The 22175-nt window shown below is 38.2% G+C and overlaps 1 protein-coding gene across 5 annotated transcripts in view; it reads left to right on the top strand.

Moving 5' to 3' along the window:
- TM2D1 (TM2 domain containing 1) overlaps positions 1-22175 on the top strand; it is a 50678-nt gene that overhangs the window by 15725 nt on the left and 12778 nt on the right. For 3 of the 5 annotated variants that reach the window (XM_018044891.1, XM_013962787.2, XM_005678474.3), the window contains exons 4-5: positions 8604-8695; positions 16838-16911. In XM_018044891.1, the coding sequence (XP_017900380.1) occupies positions 8604-8695; positions 16838-16911 (166 nt within the window). Of the gene's footprint in view, positions 1-8603; positions 8696-9047; positions 9273-16837; positions 16912-17258; positions 18635-22175 lie in introns of those variants that run through there. The other 2 variants (XM_013962788.2, XM_018044899.1) reach the window with 2 other exon arrangements.

The raw sequence follows: 22175 nt of genomic DNA, 5'->3' as shown, positions 1-22175 counted from the left end.
TTTTTTAAATTAACATTGGTTTGTAACATGTTTCATGTATACATTATAATTCAACTTCTATATGTACTGCAGGCTGTTCGCCACCAAGTCTAGTTCCTATCCATCATTGTGCAGTTGATCCCCTTTATTCATTTCATCCACCTCCCACCTACCTTCACCTCTGGGGACTATCAGTATCTTCTGTTTTCAGTGTGTTTTTTTTTTTCATGTTATTTTTTCGTTGTTCATTTACTTATTTTTTGTATGTGCCGCATATGAGCAAAATGGGCTTCCCTGATGGCTCAGCAGGTTAAGAATCCCCCTGCAGTGCAGGAGACACAGAAGACAACAGGTTCAATCTCTGAGTCAGGAAGATCCCCTGAAGGAGGAAATGGCAGCCCACTCCAGTATTCTTGCCTGGAAAATCCCATGACCAGGGGAATCTGGTGGGCTACAGTCCATGGGGTCACAAAGAGTCAGACATAACTAAGCATGAGCATGGACTATGTCCCATTGTCTCTGCAAGGCTCAGGCCCAGCCATGAGCGAAATCATATATTTGTCTTTCTGTATCTCACTTCTTTCACTCAACACATGCCCTCAAGATCTGTCCACGTTGCCACAAATGGCAAGATTTTTTTTTTTTTTTTTAGTGGATGAGTAGTAGTCTTGTATGTTTAGATATGTGTATATATCTTTTTTATCCATTAACTCACCAGTGGGCCTTAGGTTGTTTCCACATCTTGGCTGTTGTTAATAATGCTGCAGTGAACATTGGAATGCGTATATATTTTTGAATTAGTATTTCCCTATTCTTTGGATAAATACCCAGACTTGTAATAGCTAGATCATATGGTAATTTTATTGTTAATTTTTTGAGGAATCTCCATACTGTTTTTCGTAGTGGCTGCTCCAAAGTACATTTCCACCAGCAATGCATGAGTGTTCCCTTTTCCTCCACATCCTTTCCAACATCTTGTTTTTTCTTGTTTTTATGATAATAGCCATTCTAATGTGTGAAATGACACTTCATTGTGGTTTTAATTTGCATCTCTCTGATGATTTGTGATACTGAACATCTTCTTTTCAAGTGCCTATTAGCCATGTCTTAACTGGAAAATTGTTCAGATCCTATGCCCATTTTTAAATCAGGTTGTTTGCTTTGTTGTAATTGAGTTGTATGATAAGAATTGCACTGAATCTGTAGATTCTATTAGGTAATTTGTATTTTAGCAATGTTAATTTTTCCATTTCATGAGCATGGGATATTTTTACTTTTCTCTTTGTTTTCTTCAATTAATTTTAATAATGTCCTATAGTTTTCAGTGTACAGGTCCTTCATTTCCTTGGTTAAATTTATTCCTAGGTATTCCATTCTTTTTGTTGCAATTGTAAATGGGATTTTTTAAACTTCTTTTTCTTCTAGTTGTTAATATATAAGAGAGCAGATTTTTATATATTGATTATCTACCTTGCTGTTTTACTGTATTTGTTTATTATTTCTAATAATTTTTTGGTAGAATGTTTAGGGTTTTCTGTATATAAAATTGTGTCATCCACAAACAGTGACAGTTTTACTTCTTCCTTGCCAATATGGTTGTCTTTTATTTTTTTTCCTTGCCTAATTGCTCTGGCTATGAATTCTAGTATTACGTTGAATAAGAGTGATAAGAGTGGGTATCCTTATCTTGTTCCTGATCTTAGAGGGAAAAGCTTTCAGTTTGTCACTGCTGAGTATAATAGCTATGGGTTTGTTATATATAGCCTTTACTATGTAGAAGTACATTCCTTCTGTATTCATTTCATTAAAAGTTTTTTGTGTGTCATAAATGAATGTTGAATCCTATTAGATGCTTTTTCTGCATAAATTGAGATATCATATGATTTTTATTCATTTTGTTAATATGGTGTATCACATTGATTGATTTGCAAATGAACCATCCTTGCATTCCTGTAATAATCCCATTTGATCATGGTATGTAATCCTTGTAGTGTATTAGGTTTACTAATGTGTATTTGGTTTGCTAATGTTTTGTTGAGGATGTTTGCATCTGTGTTCATCAGAGAGATTGTTTTGTAATTTTCTTCTCTTTTGATGTCCTCGTCTTATTTTGGTATCATACTAATGTTGGTTTTTTAAAATGAGTTAGGAAGTGTCCCTTCCTCTTCAGTTTTTTGAAGAGGTTGAGAAAGATAGGTATTAAGTCTTTGAATGTTTGGTAGAGTTCACCAGTGAAACCATCTGGTCCTGGACTTTTGTTTTGGGGGAGGTTTTTGATTATCGTTTTTAATCTCTTCTTAGTTGGTAATTGGGCTATTCAAATTTTCTATTTCTTATGGATTCAGTCTTAGAAAGCTGTATGATTCTAAAATTTATCTGTTTCTTCTGAGTTGTCCAGTTTATTGGCAAACAGCTATTCATAGTAGTCACTTATAAGCCTTTATATTGGGTTGACCAAAAAATTCTTTCTGGATAAGATGACATGGAAAAACCCAAATGATCTTTTTGGCCAACCCAGTATTTCTTTGATATCCATTGTAACTTCTCCTCTTTTATTTCTGATTTTACTTATCTGAGTTCTCTCTTTTTTTAAGTGAGTCAGGTTGAAGGTTTGTCAACTTTATCTCTTCAAAAGAACCAGCTCTTAGTTTCATTAATATTTTCTATTTTCTTTTTGGTCTCTGTTTCATATATTTCCAATTTCATTTTTATTATTTCCTTCCTTCTACTGATTTTGGGCTTCATTTTTTTTCCTTCTTTTTTCTAGTTTCTTTAAATGTATGGTTAGATTATTTGTGGTTTTTCTTCTTCCTTGAAGTAGACCTGTATTTCTTTAAACCATTCTCTTAGTACTGATATTACATGTGTGTCAGAGATTTTGGTATGTTGTATTTTCATTTCTCTTCAGATATTTTTAAAACTTCCCCTTTAATTTTTTCACTGATGCAATAGTTGTTCAATAGTTTGTTGTTTAATCTCCACATATTTATGATTTTTTCAGCTTTCTTAAAATTCATTTTTAGTTTCATACCATTGTGGTCAGAAAAGATACTTGATATAATTTCAGTCTTCTTAAATTTATTAAAGCTTGTTCTATGCCCCAGCAGATGGTTTATCCTTGAGAACATTCTGTGTGCCCTTAAGAAATATGTTTATTCTGCAGATTTTGGATAGAATGTTCTGTATACATCTGTTATTAAGTCTCTTTGGCCTAGTGTTTCATTTAAGGTTGCGTTTTCCTTGTTCTCTTTCTGCCTGTGTGATCAATCCATTTATTGTGGGTTGTTAACATCTCCTCCTCTCACTGTGATGCCGTCACTTTCTCCCTTTAACTCAGTTATAGGCTTTATATATTTTGGTGCTCTGTTGTTAGGTGCATATATATCAATGAATATGTTATCTAAATGAATTATACTCTTTATCATTTGTATATAATGCCCATCTTTGTCTCTTGTTAACTTTTTTGGTCTGAAGTCTGTTTTGTCTGATATGAGTGTGGTTAACGCCTGCTTTCTTTTGGCCGCCATTTGCTTAGAGTATCATTTTGCAGTCCTTTACTTAGACCTGAGATGAGTCTCCTAGAATCAGCATGTAGTTGGGTCTTGTGTTTTAATCCATCCAGGCATTCTGTGTCTTCTGCTTGGTGAATTCAATCTATTTATATTCAGAGAGAGAGAGAGAGAGTGTGTGTGTGTGTGTGTGTGTTTGCCATGCTGTGTGGCGTGCAGGATCTTAGTTTCCCAACCCAGGATATTCAGAGAGAGAGAGAGAGAGAGAGAGAGAGAGAGTGAGTGTGTGTGTGTGTGTGTGTGTGAGTGTGTGTGTGTGTGTGTGTGTTTGCGTGTTTGCCATGCTGTGTGGCATGCAGGATCTTAGTTTCCCAACCCGGGATCAAACCCATGCCCACTGCAATGGAAAAACAGTCTTAACCACTGGACCACCAGGGAAGTTCCCATTTAGTGTGATTATTGATGTATGAGGACTTGGTATTGCCATTTGTCTTTTTTTTCTGGTTGTTCTGTAGTTCCATTGTTTCTTTTTCTTTGCATTTCTGTGCAAGGAAATGGTAGTCTTCTATGATGTTTTTCTCAGTTTTCTCTCTTTTTTTTATGTTTTGGGTCTCTGCTCTAGATTTTTGTTTTGTGGTTGTCATGAGGTTTGTATAAACATTTCAAAGATAGTCCTTTTTCTGTTGGTAGTATCTTTTTTAAAATTTTTATCTGTTTATTTTTGGCTGTACTGGATCTTCGTTCCTGCACAGGCTTTTCCCTAGTTGTGGTGAGTGGGGGCTACTCTCTAGTTGGGGTGTACAGGCTTCTCATTGCGATGGCTTCTCCTGTTATGGAGCACAGGCTCAGGGCTGCAAGGCTTCAGTCGTTACAGCACATGAGTTCAGTATGTAGCTTCTGGATTCTAGAACATAGTGTCAGTTGTGGCACACGGGCTTAGTCGCTTCATGGCATGTGGGATCTTCCCAGCCCAGGGATCGAACCCATGTCTCCTGCATAGGCAGGCAGATTCTTTCCCACTGAGCCACCAGGGAAGTCCTGTTGGTAGTATCCTATCCTCCTATGCCTATAGAGGTAACATCTTTTTTCCTTTTTCCCTTTTATATTTTTGTTGTCACAAATATGTCTCAGCACAGAATACTGTGAATTCGTTAACAAATTGATGTAGCTATAGTTATTTTTTTTCACCCTTTAATCTTTGCTATAATTCTGTGTTTAACAACCTGTTTTTAATGATTTGTATTTTGTTTTACTTTGGCTGTGCCAAGTCTGCGTTTCAGCACGCGGGATCTTTGTTGCCACATATTTAGTTGTAGCATGTGGGGTCTAGTTTGCTGACCAGGGATTGAACTGGGGTCCCCTGCATTCGGAGTGCAGAGTCTTAACCACTGGACCACCAAGAAATTCCCAGCAACCTATTCTGATATATAGTTACCATTTTCTGATTCTATTTATTAGCTTAAAATTTTTTGTACTTTTGCTTTATCATTTCAAGTAGAAGAATTTTTTTAAGCATTTCTTTTAAGGAAAGTCTAGTGATGATAAACTCCCTCAACTTCTGTTTGTCTGGGAATGCCTTTATTTCTCCCTGTATCTGAATGAAACTTATGCTTTATAGAGTATTCTTGGCTGACAGTTTTTATCTCTCAGTATTTTGAGTTTGTCATTCTACTGTCATTCCTGGCCAATAGAGTTTCTGCTGAGAAATCTGCTGATCACCTAGTGGGGGTATGTTAGTAGGTTGCTGTCTTTTTTCCCCCTGGCTGCCTTTAAAGTTGTTTCTTTGTCATTGACTTTTGACAGTTTTAATGTGTCTTGGAGAAGGTCTTTTTAGGTGTTCTATTTCCTACGTGGGCTTGTATATCTAACTCCTTTCCCAGATTTGAGACATTCTCAGCCACTCCAATACTCTTGCTTGGAAAATCCCATGGATGGAGGTGCCTGGTGGGCTGCAGTCCATGGGGTTGCTAAGAGTTGGACATGACTGGGTAACATCCCTTTCACTTTTCACTTTCATGCATTGGAGAAGGAAATGGCAACCCACTCCAGTGTTCTTGCCTGGAGAATCCCAGGGATGAAGGAGCCTGGTGGGCTGCCGTCTGTGGGGCTGCACAGAGTTGGACACGACTGAAGCGACTTAGCAGCAGCAGCAGCAGCTATTACTTAGAAGAGGGGTGACAGAAAATGAAATGGTTGGATGGCATCACCAACTCGATGGACATGAGTCTGAGCAAGCTCTGGGAGTTGGTGATGGACAGGGAAGCCTGGCGTGCTGCAGTCCATGGGGTCACAGAGTCAGACATGATTGACTGAACTGAACAGCTATTGCTCCCTTAAATAAGCTGTTTCCTTCTTCTCTTTTCCTTCTGGTATACCCATTGTCCATATGTCACCTTTCTAATGGAGTTGGATAGCTGTTGTAGTTTCTTCATTAAAAAGAAAAAGACTTAGTTCTTGCTCCTCTTTCACCTGAATCATTTCCCAGTTTCTGTCTTTAAGCTCACTAATTCTCTCTTCCATATGGTCTACTCTGTTTCCATCGTTTTTTAATGCCATTCTTCATATCGTTTATTGAGTTCTTCAGCTTCATAACTTCTGTTTGGTTCTTTTTTTTAAAGAGTTTCAGTCTCTTGGATAAAATATTCCTTTTTTTCATTAATTTTTTTTGCTTAGTTCATTGAACTGTTTTTCTGTTTTCTTGTAGCGTGTTTCTTCCTGATAGCTATTTTGAATTCTCTGTGAGACCACAGTCTTCTGTGATTCTAAGTTTGGTTTCTGGAGAATTGTCGTTTTCTTTTTCTGATGCTGTGTTACTGTGGCTTTGCATGGTGCTTGATGAGTTGTTCCTTTGCTGGCATGCTTGAGGTAGTGAATACCTTTCTCATTTAGGTAAAACTTTATTTACTTTGATTCCAACAGTAATTCTAATTACCAATTACAGGTTGGTAATTAGAGTGCTTTCTTTTGCTTTTCAGTAGGTGGCACTGCAGCACAATTTACAGCCTGGTCTCTCTGCCCTGAGCTGCCTCTGGCTATATTTAATTGGCACTTTCTGCCCTCTGTCACCTCTGCCAGAGGTGTCGTCAGTGCCCTCATCATCTCTGCTTCTTTCCTGTGGGGTTGCTGGTGCCTTGACACTGCGAGAGTTGCTGTCGTTGCTGGCATTACCACCAGGGACACCAGGGTGACAGGTATCTTTGCCACAGTGGGGTTGGCTGGGTTGTGGACTCTGCTGCAGCGGGGAGGGGAGGGGAGAGCCACGTTTGTGGGTGCTGTAGGATGGGACAGAGTCACGGGCACTGCTATGGCCCTTCCAGTCTTCCTTAAGCCTGCTCTGTTCTATATTTTGCCCTCATTGTTGCCAGAATTGCACTTGGTGAGGTCACTAATGCTCTCCTCTTGGTTAAATTTAGTGGTAAATTCTCAGGCATTCTTATATCATCTCTCAGTCACATTTGGCACAGTTGATCACTCTGTTCTTCTTAATACACTGACTTCACTTGACTTCCAAGATACCACACACTTTTTTCTTTTTTAACTTTTTTATTTTGTATTGGAGTAAAGCCGATTAACAATGTGATAATTTCAGGTGGACAGCAAAGGGATTAAGCCATACGTATACATGTATCCATCCTCCCCTTAACTCCCCTCCCATCCAGCCTGCCACATAGCATTGAGAAGAGTTTCCTGTGTAATACAGTAGATCCATGTTGACACCACACTCTTTTGGTTTTACTTTTCCTCACTTTTACTCCTTTCTGGTTTCGTCTCTTCTTGATCTGGGAAGGTTTGTTGTACATTATTGTGACAATAGCTCGCAAATACTCCCCTGCAGTCATCTTCAGCGTAGCAACTAGAATGACTATTTTTACACCATACCTCTGCTTACCTCTGCGGTAGCTTCACATATCACTCACAGTAGAAAATGGTGTTTTTATAGCACTTAACAATGGTATTCAAGGCCCTGCATGATCTGCCCTCTTTGCCCTGTTCTCTCTTTGACCTTGTCTCCTTCTGTACTTCCCCTCTCCTACTCCATTCTTCCTACACTTGCTTCATTAATAGACCTTGAACATGCCAGGTAGGCTGCCTTTGCAACAGCAGTTTCTTTTGTCTGGGACATTTTTCCATCAGAGGCATGGCATGGCTGAATCTCTTACCTCCCTTAGGTCTTTGCTGAAATACCACCTTCTCAATGAAGCTTACTCTTGTCACTCCACTTAAATGGCCCTGATCTGTATCCCTGGCATTCTGAATTCCCTTACACCCTAATCCACTTCTTTTTTCATAGCATTTATGACTGTCTTTTTTTTTTTTTTTTAATATTTGTTTATTTGGCCACACCAGGTCTTGGTTGCGCATGTGGGGTGGGGTCTTCAAACTTCATGTCTGCATACAGGATATTGTAGTTGCAGCACATGGGATCTAGTTCCCTGATCAGGGCTCGAATCTGGGCCCCCTGCATTATGAGCACAGTCTTAGCCCCTGGACCACCAGGGAAGTCCTTCTTTATGACTTTCTAACACACAGTTTCTTTTTAAAATATGTTTAGGTTTATGGGCTTCCCTCATAGCTTAGTTGGTAAAGAACCCTTCTGCAATGCAGGAGACCCCGGTTTGATGCCTGGGTCAGAAAGATCCCCTGGAGAAATGATAGGCTGCCCACGCCAGTATTCTTGGGCTTCCCTTGTGGCTCAGCTGGTTAAGAATTTGATCTGCCTGCAATGCAGGAGACCTGGGTTCATTCCCTGGGTTGGGCAGATTCCCTGGAGAAGGGAAAGGCTAACCACTCCAGTATTCTGGTCTGGAGAATTCCATGGACTGTATAGTCCATGGGGTCGCAAAGAGCTGGACACAACTGAGCGACTTTCACTTCGGTTTATTACTTGCTGCCACTAGATTGTAAGCTCTTTAAAGGCAGGAATTTTTATCTCTTCTGCTCATTAATATATCCCAGTAGCCTGAAATAGTCCCTGGCACTCAGTAGTCACCCAAAAAGCATTAATTGAATGGATGAATGAACTGATTAACAAACAGTAATAATTAACATTATTTTCTAAAATGTTTACATGTTGGAAATATATTAATGTGACATTCAGGTTCTGATTCTGTGCAGGAATGGCTATTCATACAAAGTGGCGGTTGCACTGTCTCTTTTCCTTGGATGGTTGGGAGCAGATCGATTTTACCTTGGATACCCTGCCTTGGGTGAGTGTATTTTATTAAAAAAGAAAAAATTCTTATGAAACTTGTAGGTAAATATACCTATTCTTATAGATTAAATCTCTGCATACTATTAATAGTTACAGGTTCCATGTAGCTGGAGTTGAATAGTCAATGTTTTTCTCTGATGACAGAGCTAGCAATTAACTCTGTAGTGAACTTGGGTAAAAGATACTGACTTTACTTGTTTTGTTTTTTTTTTTCATCTTTATGAAAACACACACTCAAGACAGTGTAGTCATTAGTAGACTGGGGTTGTCATTGCTAGTGCTATGTACACATTGGGTATACAATAAATGTTTTAGGAATAAATGCGTGTCTTTTCCTATCCCTCCAGAAATATCTGCCTTCTACCTGGATCTCTATCCGTGTTACTTTGGGAATCGAAACTACTTCTTTCAGGAAAAGGTGGGGTTGGAACTGCAGCAACCAGTATGAGCTGGTGTAGAGCCTGATTATTACCCCTAGCATCCCTCCCCACACCTTCCTCCTGGTTGTAATCTTTACATTTACCATAGTTACTGATGCTTCTGAAAGCTAGTCACATTTGATGGTAGCTTTTGTTTAAATAATACTTTCACGTGTCTCCCCTTATTTGAGCCTTAAAACTCTCTGAGTTTATCATCTTGTTTAAATCTGCTTTAACAGGTAGGGAAATTGTCACCAAAGAGGTTAAAGGATTTGCTACCTCTGGAGGCCTTGCTTTATACGCTGATATATTTGTTATCATCATTGTTTTATGGATAGGGAACTTGTCATGAGATTAAGAGATTTACCCAAGGACACTCAGCTAGTGACCTGAATTTGAACCCAAATACTCTGGCTCAAGAGATCATGCTTTATTTACTGTAGTACTTTGCTTCTATATTAGCCCTTCAGTGAGGAGTTTTAAAGTTTCTGAGCACTCTGCTTTCTAGCTACCAAAGCTAATCTTATTCTTTCCATCTTGCTACCCACCAGAGATCAAAGAGGAATCTTCACTGTGAGGTTCAGTTCAGTTCATTCTCTCGGTCGTGTTCGACACTTTGCCACTCCATGGACTGAAGCACACCAGGCTTCCCTGTCCATCACCAGCTCCCAGAGCTGGCTCAAACTTATGTCCATCAAGTCAGTGATGCCATCCAACCATTTCATCCTCTGTTGTCCCCTTCTCCTCCTGCCATCAATCTTTCCCAGCATCAGGGTCTTATCTAATGAGTCAGTTCTTCGCATCAGGTGGCCAGCTTCAACATCAGTCCTTCCAATGAATATTTAGGACTGATTTCCTTTAGGATTGACTGGTTTGATCTCCTTGCAGCTTAAAGTACTCTCAAGAGTCTTATCCAGTACCACAGTTCAAAAACATCAATTCTTTCGTGCTCAGCTTTCTTTAGGTCCAACTCTCACATCCATACATGACTACTGGAAAAACCATAGCTTGACTAGATGGATCTTTGTCAGTAAAGGAATGTCCCTGCTTTTTAATATGCTGTCTAGGTTGGTCATAGCTTTTCTTTCAAGGAGCAAGCGTCTTTTAATTTCATGGCTGCAGTCACCATCTGCAGTGATTTTGGAGCCCAAGAAAATAAAGTCTCTCACTGTTTCCATTGTTTCCCCATCCATCTGCCATGAAGTGCTGGGACCAGATGCCATGATCTTAGTGTTTTGAATGTTGAGTTTTAAGCCCACATTTTCACTCTCCTCTTTGACTTTCATCAGGAGGCTCTTTAGTTCTTCTTTGCTTTCTGTCATGAGGGTGTTGTCATCTACATATCTGAGATTATTGATATTTCTCCCAGCAATCTTGATTCCAGCTTGTGCTTCATCCAGCCCAGCATATCTCATGATGTACTCTGCGTATAAGTTAAATAAGCAGGGTGATAATATACAGCCCTGACGTACTCCTTTCCTGATTTGGATCCAGTCAATTGTTCCATGTCCGGTTCTAACTGTTGCTTCCTGACCTGCATACAGGTTTCTCAAGATGCACGTCAGATGGTCTGGTATTCCCATCTCTTGAAGAATTTTCCAGAGTTCATTGTGATGCACACAGTCAAAGGCTTTGGCATAGTCAATGAAGCAGATGTTTTTCTGGAACTCTCTCTCTTTTCTTCATTATATAAATTTTATGTTAGGATTAAATAAGGGAAATGTGTTGAGGGTGAGATTAAATTAAATTTAATAAGATCCAAACATTCCTTTAAGAAAAATTTTCTTTATGGATACTTTATGTATATAGCATTATTTCCTCTAATTGATTTATTCTCATACTTGTGCTTCTTTAGCACCATGAAACCTTATTTTTCTAATATTTTGTCTTTTTGTTTTTAACTGTGTTAACATCTGTGATTTTTCTTTACATGGCAATAATTGGTATATTTTGTTCTGACCATCTGTAGCATCAAAAGATTATGGATTCTCAAAGATAATAGCTCTTTTGGAGCAGTTAATAGGGGGAGAGATACTCCTTTCATGGTGATATTACTTTAAAGTGTAAATATTTTCTTATGAGAATAACAAAGTGTTGTGTGTTTTTAAGCCCCAAACTTCAAAATCTTTGGTTATTGTATTCCATTTTTCTTTTTAAGTTTGGAGTTACCAGTTTGGACTGGCGTATTATATCCACAGATCATGGGACAAATAAAGGTACAGGGATTTGTAGGTTAAACTCTTCTAAGATTTGAAAGCTCTCCTTTATTGGTATAGGCACAAAAAGAATAGAACTCCCTAATTACCAAATCATTACAGAACACTTGGGCTTTGGCAAACAGCAGCTTCAGTATGAAATAATCTACATTCTCTGAAATAGTTACACAGAAGAATATTTGCAAGGCTCAACCTGTAATAAAGCAAAAAATACCCCCAATTTTTTTTAAATACCAAAAATTAATCTCTGTACTTTTTATTTTATACCCAAATAAATCCTTTTATTGAATTTGTATACTTTAAATGTAAAATGTAAGTTACTAAAGTATAAATAAAGTACACTGAAAACATGAGCTTTTTGAATATCATCTGGCAGCATAATCTTTTTGGAAGAATATATCTACGACAGTAATGACTCAGGATAAAAATGGATCCTTCTTGATTAGAAACATTTTTATTTGGAATTCCAAAACTTTAAAATCTAAATATATCATTTCTTTCCTTGATAAGATAAGTAAATAGGATCTGTACAAAGAGACCTAACAACTTTTTTACTTGGATAAAAAAGTCAGTCTACTTTCGGTTGTTCACAAATCCCTCCCTCCATCTTTTAAAAAATTAGTTTTGGTGCTCCAAATAATGAGATACATACAGGTAATGGTTTGCATTGGTTTTTATATCAAAAAGATTGTCCTCTGTATACCGGTGCCAAATCGAATCTTGCAGACAGAGTTTTGGATGAAGTAGAAAAGAATAGCTTTATTGCTTTGCCAGACTAGGAGGGACACGACAGACCCCTGCCCTCAAGGCCTATGTGTCCCAACCCAGGAGGATTTGATGAGGAGTTTTATAGCGCTAGTTTCAAGGGTAGGGTTTCTGACAAGTTAGCATATGTGCAGGGCCTGCACTCCTCTAATCTGGTCTCAGTTAATCTTGAAGAAAAGTGAAAAAAGTGTAAGTCACTCAGTTGTGTAGACTCTTTGTGACCCCATGGACTATATAGTCCATGGAATTCTGGCCAGAATACTGGAGTGGGCACCCTTGCCCTTCTCCAGTTGATCTTCCCAACCCAGATCTCCTGATTGTGGGCAGATTCTTTACACCAGTTGAGCCACAAGGGAAGGCCAAGAATACTGGAGTGGGTAGCCTGTTCTCTCTCCAGGGGATCTTCCCAACCTAGGAATCAAACCGGGGTCTCCTGCATTGCAGGCACATTCTTTTTCAATTGAACTATCAGGGAAGCCCTAATATTGATGAGCCTCTTTGATTCCTGGACTCTGTTGGCTTGTTGGCTGCTCCTCCCCTGATTAGCAACTGTTCACATCTGCCGTTTGTAACTCAGGAAAGGTCATGGAGGCTGGATTCTCTTCCCTTCAAAAAAGAAAACAGGAACAGAAAGGCCAGGAGCACCACAGGGTCCTGATCATTTTCAGTTTTAATAAATGCTGTTTAAAGTGTATGCTACTTTGTGTTTTTCAAGTTGCTCATAGATTGTTTCTAGTTTTTTGATAGTCATACAACAAATATTCATCAAACTCTGCCATACTGTGCAAGAAATTGACTTGAATAAGACAGATGAGAACCCTGTCTTCAGGAGTTTACATGGCATAGGAAAACAGAGAATTAATGAACAAACCAAGAAATTATTTCTGATCAACACCGTGATGGAAATAAATAGGAGACGTGTGATAGAGTGCTGGGCCTGTTGTGGGGAACGGCATGCTTAAAGAATGCTCTGAAGAAGTACCCTGAGATGAGAATAGCTGCAGGAAGACCACCATTGGAAGAGGGCATCATGAAGGCAAAGGCACTGGCACAGTTCCAGTTTCTTCATAGAGTAGCAGTTCATTGAAGACAAACGTTTTTCTTTTTTTTTGGCCGTGCTGGGTCTTTGTTGTTGCATGCAGGCTTTCTCTAGTTGTGATGAGTGGGGTCTGCTTTCTAGTTGTGGCTTGCAGGCTCAGTAGTTGTAGTGCAAGGGCTTAGTTGCCCAATGGCCTGTGAAATATTCCTGGACCAGGGATCAAATACATGACCCATACACTGGCAGGCAAATTCTTAAGCACTGGACCACCAAAATGCGAAGTCATGTGGGCCTTAGGAAGCAAAATGGTTGTCTGAGGAGGTCTTATAAATAGCTGTGAAAAGAAGAGGAGCAAAAGGCAAAGGAGAAAAGGAAAGATATATCCATCTAAACACAGAGTTCCAAAGATTAGCAAGGAGAGATAAGAAAATCTCCCTAAGTGATCAGTGCAAAAAAATAGACAAAAACAGTAGAATGTGAAAGACTAGAGATCTCTTCGAGAAAATTATAGATACCAAGGGAACATTTCATGTAAAGATGGGCGCAATAAAGGACAGGAATGGTATGGACCTAAGAGAAGCAGAAGATATTAAGAAGAGGTGGCAAGAATACACAGAACTGTACAAAAAAGATCTTAATGACCCAGATAACCACGACGGTGTGATCACTCACCTAGAGCCAGACATCCTGGAGTGCGAAGTCAAGTGGGCCTTAGGAAGCATCACTATGAACAAAGCTAGTGGAGATGATGGAATTCCAGCTGAGCTGTTTCAAATCCTAAAAGATGATGCTGTTAAAGTGCTGCACTCAATTTGCCAGCAAATTCAGAAAACTCAGCAGAGGCCACAGGACTGGAAAAGGTTAGTTTTCATTCCAATCCCAAAGAAAGGCAATGCCAAAGAATGCTCAAACTACTGCACAGTTGTACTCATCTCACACACTAGCAAAATAATGCTCAAAATTCTCCAATTCAGGCTTCAGGAGTAGATGAACCATGAACTTCCAGATGTTCAAGCTGGATTTAGAAAAGGTAGAGGAACCAGAGATCAAATTGCCAACATTCATTGGATCATAGAAAAAGCAAGAGAGTTCTAGAAAAACATCTACTTCTGCTTTATTGACTATGCCAAAGTCTTTGACTGTGTGGATCACAACAAACTGAAAAATTCTTCAAGAGATGGGAATACCAGACCACCTGACCTGCCTCTTGAGAAATCTGTATGCAGGTCAAGAAGCAACAGTTAGAACTGGACATGGAACAACAGACTGGTTCCAAATTGGGAAAAGAGTATGTGAAGGCTGTATATTGTCACCCTGCTTATTTATTTAACTTATATGCAGAGTACAGCATGCAAAATGCTGGGCTGGATGAAGCACAAGCTGGAATCAGTATTGCTGGGAGAAGTAGCAGAAACCTCAGATATGCAGATGACACCATCCTTATGGCCAAAAGCAAAGAAGAACTAAAGAGCCTGTTGTTGAAAGTGAAAGAGGAGAGTGAAAAAGTTGGCTTAAAACTCAGCATTCAGAAAACTATGATCATGACATCTGGTCCCATCACTTCATGGCAGATAGATGGGGAAACAATGGAAACAGTGAGAGACTTTATTTTCTTGGGCTCCAAAATCACTGCAGATGGTGACTGCAGCCATGAAATTAAAAGACACTTGCTCCTTGGAAGAAAAGCTATGACCAACCTAGACAGCATATTAAAAAGCAGAGACATTACTTTGCCAACAGAGGTCCGTCTAGTCAAAGCTATGGTTTTTCCAGTAGTCATGTATGGATGTGAGAGTGAGACTATAAAGAAAGCTGAGCGCCAAAGAATTGATGTTTTTAAACTGCGGTGTTGGAGAAGACTCTTCAGAGTCTCTTGAACTACAAGGAGATCCAACCAGTCAATCCGAAAGGAAATCAGTCGTGAATATTTATTGGAAGGACTGATGCTGAAGCTGAAACTTCAGTATTTTGGCCACCTGATGGGAAGAACTGACTCTTTGGAAAAGACCCTGATGCTGGGAAAGATTGAAGGTGGGAGGAGAACAAGACGACAGAGGATGAGATGTCTGGATGGCATTACCGACTCGATGGCCATGAGTTTGAGCAGGCTCTGGGAGTTGGTGATGGACAGGGAAGCCTGGCGTGCTGCAGTCCATGGGGTCACAAAGAGTTGGACACGACCGAGTGACCAAACTGAACTGGACCACCAGAGAAGTCCATGATCCATTCTTAATGTTCTTTTTATGAACAAGCTGAAGTAAGGGAAACTGTGATATTTCCAAAATACTCTGTGAAGAGGAATGCAATTCAGAAATAATGAGTGAATGGATAGAATACATATACTGAATGAATGAATAAATTTCCTTGGGCAGTTATACTAAAGTGCAATTAATGGAAAAATAATTAAAGGAATTGTTGTATAAGATGGTGAATAAAAAGTTCGGGGTCTTTAGGAAACAGAAAGGTTGAGAGAATTTATTCATTTCAACAAATATTGAGTATCTCCCATGTGCCAGGCAATGTTGTAGGTACTAAGGACACGGAAGTAAACGACAGATAAAAGACCCTTCTCTAAGGGGACTTCCATGAGACAGATGGTAAACAAATGTGAAATATGAGGTAGGTGATAAGTGTTTTGAAGAGAACCAAAAGCATTATTTTATGTAGTGTCTATATTTTAATATTTTAGAAATTATTTCCAGCATGTGTTATCCCAGTACTTAGAACATTGTTCTGCTGTATATCTAATACTAATGGGGGGCGGGGGATAGGGAATCATCTAATTTACCTAGACATTTCAGTCTTGCTTGCATATTTCCAAATGTGTGCCAGGAGGTGGTCTCATCCATTCTTACAATTTTAGCTGGCATCTGTTTGTAGTTGATGCTTAGAACTACCCTTTCACGAAGAGTCTTGCTTCATATCATCTTTATATCTCAAATGGGATGTCTGGAGAGCAGCTCAGGTTTAAATATAGAAGAGAGATTACTCATCCCACCCTCCACCCTCAATCTGCCTCTTCTGATTCCATCATCATGTTTTTATGCTATATTGTTACATGTCCTAGATTCTATGCTCTGTTATCATCTGTTTTAGTACCGTAGCTCTAAGGTTGGAGCCAAGGACAGAGGTGTACACAGAATTGGTGATTTTGACTATAGAGCTAATAATAAACGTAAGATGCTTAGGAAAAACGTATAGGATAAATTGAAGATAATTGGGTTACTAATAGCATTTTGCTACTTAATTAAAAGTTCAGTGTAATTTTTTCCAGATTACTTTTTTATGCCTTGACAGTGTTTAACTTTCTACTATAAATATATATTAAAATTTGTATCTACACTGTATTAAGTGTACATATATAAGGGTTTAGGACTAAAAGATGTTCTGTAGTTCTATGTGCTGAGATTTAAAGATTTATTTTCTTAGGCCTTTTCTCTTAAGTTTTGTAAGATTACATTGAGTTTTTACTTCAGATTGTTTAAGTGAATGAATCATTTTTTGTAGTTTTTCTATGTAGAGGGTCTTTTAAACTTTTCTCATATTTTTAGGTGAAGATTTGATTTTTTTTAAGTGTTAATTTTATACTCTTGATATAAAGCGTTTGTGGTATATGTAATGATTTATTGGGAAATGGAAAAGTTTATTAATATGTATAAGGCTTTCCAGGTTGTAAATGACTTTATCTTCTTTTCCAGGTTTGTTAAAGTTTTGCACTGTGGGGTTTTGTGGAATTGGGAGCCTAATTGATTTCATTCTTATTTCAATGCAGGTGAGTTAGTTTCAGTCTAGAAGATGAACTACTTTTACATTCAAATTTGAGTTCTCAGGTACATTTTAAGTATGTTAGAAAGCTTTTTCATTTTTCTTCAGATGCTAGATCTAAAGGATCCATGGCCATGTTTTCAAGTGGCCTTTGCCAACCTGAGCTCAATTAGTAGTTCTAAAAGACGTAAGAACTTTCTTTAAAAAGGACCTGTGCTCAAATATGATTTGTAAATGTGAGTGCTACTGAGATACTGGAGAACTTCTCAGAAGCTTAAAAATTTGTATTATGAACCTCTAAGAGGGATTAAGGTTATCAATATTTCCAACTTACTGTCTCTTTTCCTGTTACAGGTGCATTGTCACTCACTATAAAAGGATACTGGTGGGAGTCTTGTATTTACGTATGAATATGTAGAGGCAGAAACAAAATTTTTTTGCACTGGGCAGGTTCTCTATACTAGTATTCTCTTGGTTGCAAATTGTAGAAACTGAAATTCAGCTGCTGCTGCTGCTAAGTCGCATCAGTCGGGTCCAACTCTGTGCGACCCCATACACGGGAGCCCACTAGGCTCCCCCGTCCCTGGGATTCTCCAGGCAAGAACACTGGAGTGGGTTGCCATTTTCTCTTGGTTGCAAATTGTAGAAATTGAAATCCAGCTAGCTGCAGCCAAAAAAGAAAACAGGAATGTCTGGGAGCGCTCTGGAAAATCCAGGAGTGGGGCTGGTCTTGGACAAGACCAAATCCATGCAGTCAAATGATGTGCTCACCACTCTCCTCTTTATCTCTGCTTCTCTGTGTTAGCTTTGTTTTCTCCTGCTTCAGAGGTTTGTGAAATGTTAACCTTAAGCATTCAAAAGTCCACCAGATATTTCCTATTAAATTATACTGAACTGGTTGTGGTTAACTCTGGGGGATTCTTAAATTAGAGAAGAGATGAATTTATCACAACAAATGTCACAAAACAGCATTTCAGTAAGCATTTATGGAGCACCTATTGTCTTCAGCAAGTGTGTCAGTGTGTATTTAGATTATCATCAGTTTTGCTCTTCTTTTCATACAGTATTTCCATTCCTTAATTCTGTCTGCTTGATGTTATCCTTATGCTCTAAAAGAAAGTCAAAATCTAGGAGATTTTTGGTAACATACTGTGAGGAGGGGACCATACTGTGAGGAGGAGGCGACATATGGACCAATAAGATACCAGAATTAAACAAGGAAAATATTTGGTTTTAAAGTTGGAATTTTCCTGTCTTTATTCATAAACATATGCCTAACCAAATATCCTGCCTTCTCTGACTGTGGGACAGGCAAGCAGGCATGAAGAGGCTAAGGTTCTTCTGCACATATGCTTGGAAATGGGTTTCTCACTTAAATGAGGATCCAAGGAATTTAATGTACTATTGGGATTCTTTAAGGTATACAGAATTCAATGTCTTTAAAACCCAACCATTTAGTTAATATTTCACACTAGGTTCTTTCTTTAGTGATATCAGTGCTTTGTAGCTTTATTTATGTTAAATGATAGAGCTTATTTGTTGATTCAGCCACTATTTTCTGGTACACATATACATGAACTTTTCAGAAGTAATAGTTCTTTTCTTAAATATCTAGAGTTGAGACTATCACATCAACAAATTATTGAGATAGATTTAGAATGTTTGAATTTCTACACTCAGTTCAGTTCAGTCACTCAGTCGTGTCCGACTCTTTGCAACCCCATGAATTGCAGCATGCCAGGCCTCCCTGTCCATCACCAACTTCCGGAGTTCACTCAGACTCACGTCCATTGAGTCAGTGATGCCATCCAGCCATCTCATCCTTTGTCGTCCCCTTCTCCTCCTGCCCCCAATCCCTCCCAGCCTCAGAGTCTTTTCCAATGAGTCAACTCTTCGCATGAGGTGGCCAAAGTACCGGAGTTTCAGCCTCGGCATCATTCCTTCCAAAGAAATCCCAGGGCTGATCTCCTTCAGAATGGACTGGTTGGATCTCCTTGCAGTCCAAGGGACTCTCAAGAGTCTTCTCCAACACCACAGTTCAAAAGCATCAATTCTTTGGTGCTCAGCCTTCTTCACAGTCCATCTCTCACATCCATACATGACTACTGGAAAAACCATAGCCTTGACTAGATGGACCTTAGTCGGCAAAGTAATGTCTCTGCTTTTGAATATACTATCTAGGTTGGTCATAACTCTTCTTCCAAGGAGTAAGCGTCTTTTAATTTCATGGCTGCAATCACCATCTGCAGTGATTTTGGAGCCCCCCAAAATAAAGTCTGACACTGTTTCCACTGTTTCCCCATCTATTTCCCATGAAGTGATGGAACCAGATGCTATGATCTTCGTTTTCTGAATGTTGAGCTTTAGGCCGACTTTTTCACTCTCCACTTTCACTTTCATCAAGAGGCTTTCTAGTTCCTCTTCACTTTCTGCCATAAGGGTTGTGTCATCTGCATATCTGAGGTTATTGATATTTCTCCCAGCAATCTTGATTCCAGCTTGTGTTTCTTCCAGTCCAGCGTTTCTCATGATGTACTCTGCATAAAAGTTAAATAAGCAGGGTGACAATATACAGCCTTGACGTACTCCTTTTCCTATTTGGAACCAGTCTGTTGTTCCATGTCCAGTTCTAACTGCTGTTTCCTGACCTGCATACAGATTTCTCAAGAGGCAGGTCAGGTGGTCTGGTATTCCCATCTCTTTAAGAATTTTCCACAGTTTATTGTGATCCACCCAGTCAAAGGCTTTGGCATAGTCAGTAAAGCAGAAATAGATGTTTTTTTGGAACTCTCTTGCTTTTTAGATGATCCAGCGGATGTTGGCAATTTGATCTCTGGTTCCTCTGCCTCTTCTAAACCAGCTTGAACATCAGGAAGTTCACGGTTCACATGTTGCTGAAGCCTGGCTTGGCACTAGGTTTCCCTAAATAAGACATTTTAATAGGGATGACCACTGTAGACTGCTTTCAGACCAGGGGAAAAATTAGTCATTTTTCAAAAGTAGCCAAATAAGATACATAGTTTTATTCTACCTGTTGTTTAATATATTTGACAGGTGATATTGACTGTATTAGTTTTAGAGAATTATTTTTTCAGTCAAGTAAGTTTTTACTATAAATATCATAAGTTATGTTAATATTTTTGTCTTGGATATACTTTTTCAATTTCTCATAAACCTTTTACATTCTGTCATCTTTGTTTATTCTTCTTTTCTTCTTTATTTTCTCCATCCCTAATTCTTTTCTTTTTACCATCAAGTATTATTCCTCAATGAATTGCAGAGTTTTTTCTTTGGGGCTGTGATCCCAGAACTATATTGTGCATGAACTCAAAACCTATAAAAACATACTTTACTTCACAGTGTTTATAGGAAAAATCCAGGAAAATCCTCCTTAAAAAAATAGGTCTGGTTATTTCATCTTTGAACTGAAACAATATAAAGTCTAATGCATATATTACTAAGGTACGTAAGCTTTAAATATATCTATACTTACTAAAAATGCTTTCATGAGTTTATCTGTTAGTAAACTTTTGAAGTTTTTTCTTATTTTTGTTTCTTAAAAAATATGCAAATAGCACTGTGTGAATGAATGGTATAAAACAATACATAGAATTAATTCATTTGTTTTGTGTGTTCAACAGAGTTTAAATCAGTGGTACATGTGTAACATACAATTTTTCAGTTATAGGCAACTTTGTGTATAACTGCTGTGTATATAGTTATTCATAAGGCAGGTCTGAAAATTTTAAAACACTAACTTTATGCTTACATATATTCATACATATTGTGAAGGATAAATTAGGTAATTTGGTCTTTTTATCAGAAAAAATATGAGAATATTTGATTTTATTTAAACCTCTTTTCTCACTCCCACAATGAACATTTTTATTTATATCAAAACCACTGATGTGTACTTCACCAACAGAAAGAAAAGAAAATTTATTCTGTTAAGTAGAGACCAAACAGCCACAAATCAGAAAGGTGAAGATGGGTAGAGGGAAAATGGAAATATGTGTTGGAATGTAGAAAGTCGTTGAAGTATGTCAAGATTCTTTGTGATGATTTTAAAAAATTCATTTTCATTCCTATCAACATTGCAGAGTAGATTTCCTTAAAAGACTATTAACTGTGTAAGTAGCAAAATATACAAAGCAATATAATCTCCAAGAGAGTTTTAATTTTATAAATAAATTTATTAAATATCTCATTAGTTTGGCATTTAATATATGTAAGTTGGGGAGCTTCCCAGGTGGTGCAGTGGTAAAAAATCCACCTGCCAGTGCAGAAGACACAAGAAGCGTGAGTTTGATCCCTGGGTCAGGACGATCCCTGGGTCAGGACGATCCCTTGGAGTAGGAAATGGTAACCCTCTCCAGTGTTCTTGCCTGGAAAATTCCATGGACAAAGGAGTCTGATAGGCTATAGTCCATGGGGTTACAAAGAGTCAGAAACGACTGAGCCACTGAATACACACACATGTAACTCATTTTAGCACTGGGTTATATATTGTTTTTGTATTTTTTTTTTAGCTTTTACACACCAGGTTTGATTTTTCACACATAAATTCCTTGGGAAAAATAATTTTAAATTCAATTGTTAATTAATTAATAATTAATTGATTGATTTAATTAACTAATTAATTTTATTAATCACCTGTAGTACTAATAGTATGCTCAACATATTCTCTCAAAATTTTTGCTGATTTGAGCTGAATGCAGTGTAACTTGTGAAAAGTGTGTCTTTGTGCCAATTATAGGGAAGATAGGCTAAAAATGGTAGTTTTTAAAAAGTGAGTGCTACCATGTTCATGGATCAGAAGAATCAATATAGTGAAAATGAGTATACTACCCAAAGCAATTTACAAATTCAATGCAATCCCTATCAAGCTACCAGCCGTATTTTTCACAGAACTAGAACAAATAATTTCAAGATTTGTATGGAAATACAGAAAACCTCGAATTGCCAAAGCAATCTTGAGAAATAAGAATGGAACTGGAGGAATCAACTTGCCGGACTTCAGGCTCTACTACAAAGCCACAGTCATCAAAACAGTATGGTACTGACACAAAGACAGACATATAGATCAATGGAACAAAATAGAAAGCCCAGAGATAAATCCACACACATATGGACACCTTATCTTTGACAAAGGAGGCAAGAATATACCATGGAGTAAAGACAATCTCTTTAACAAGTGGTGCTGGGAAAACTGGTCAACCACTTGTAAAAGAATGAAACTAGATCACTTTCTAACACCCCACACAAAAATAA

Source organism: Capra hircus, chromosome 3, assembly GCF_001704415.2.
Source record: "Capra hircus breed San Clemente chromosome 3, ASM170441v1, whole genome shotgun sequence".
NCBI classification, from domain to species: domain Eukaryota; kingdom Metazoa; phylum Chordata; class Mammalia; order Artiodactyla; family Bovidae; genus Capra; species Capra hircus.
Note: the sequence above shows the minus strand (reverse complement) of the source record. Positions and strands in the feature narration are given on the sequence as shown.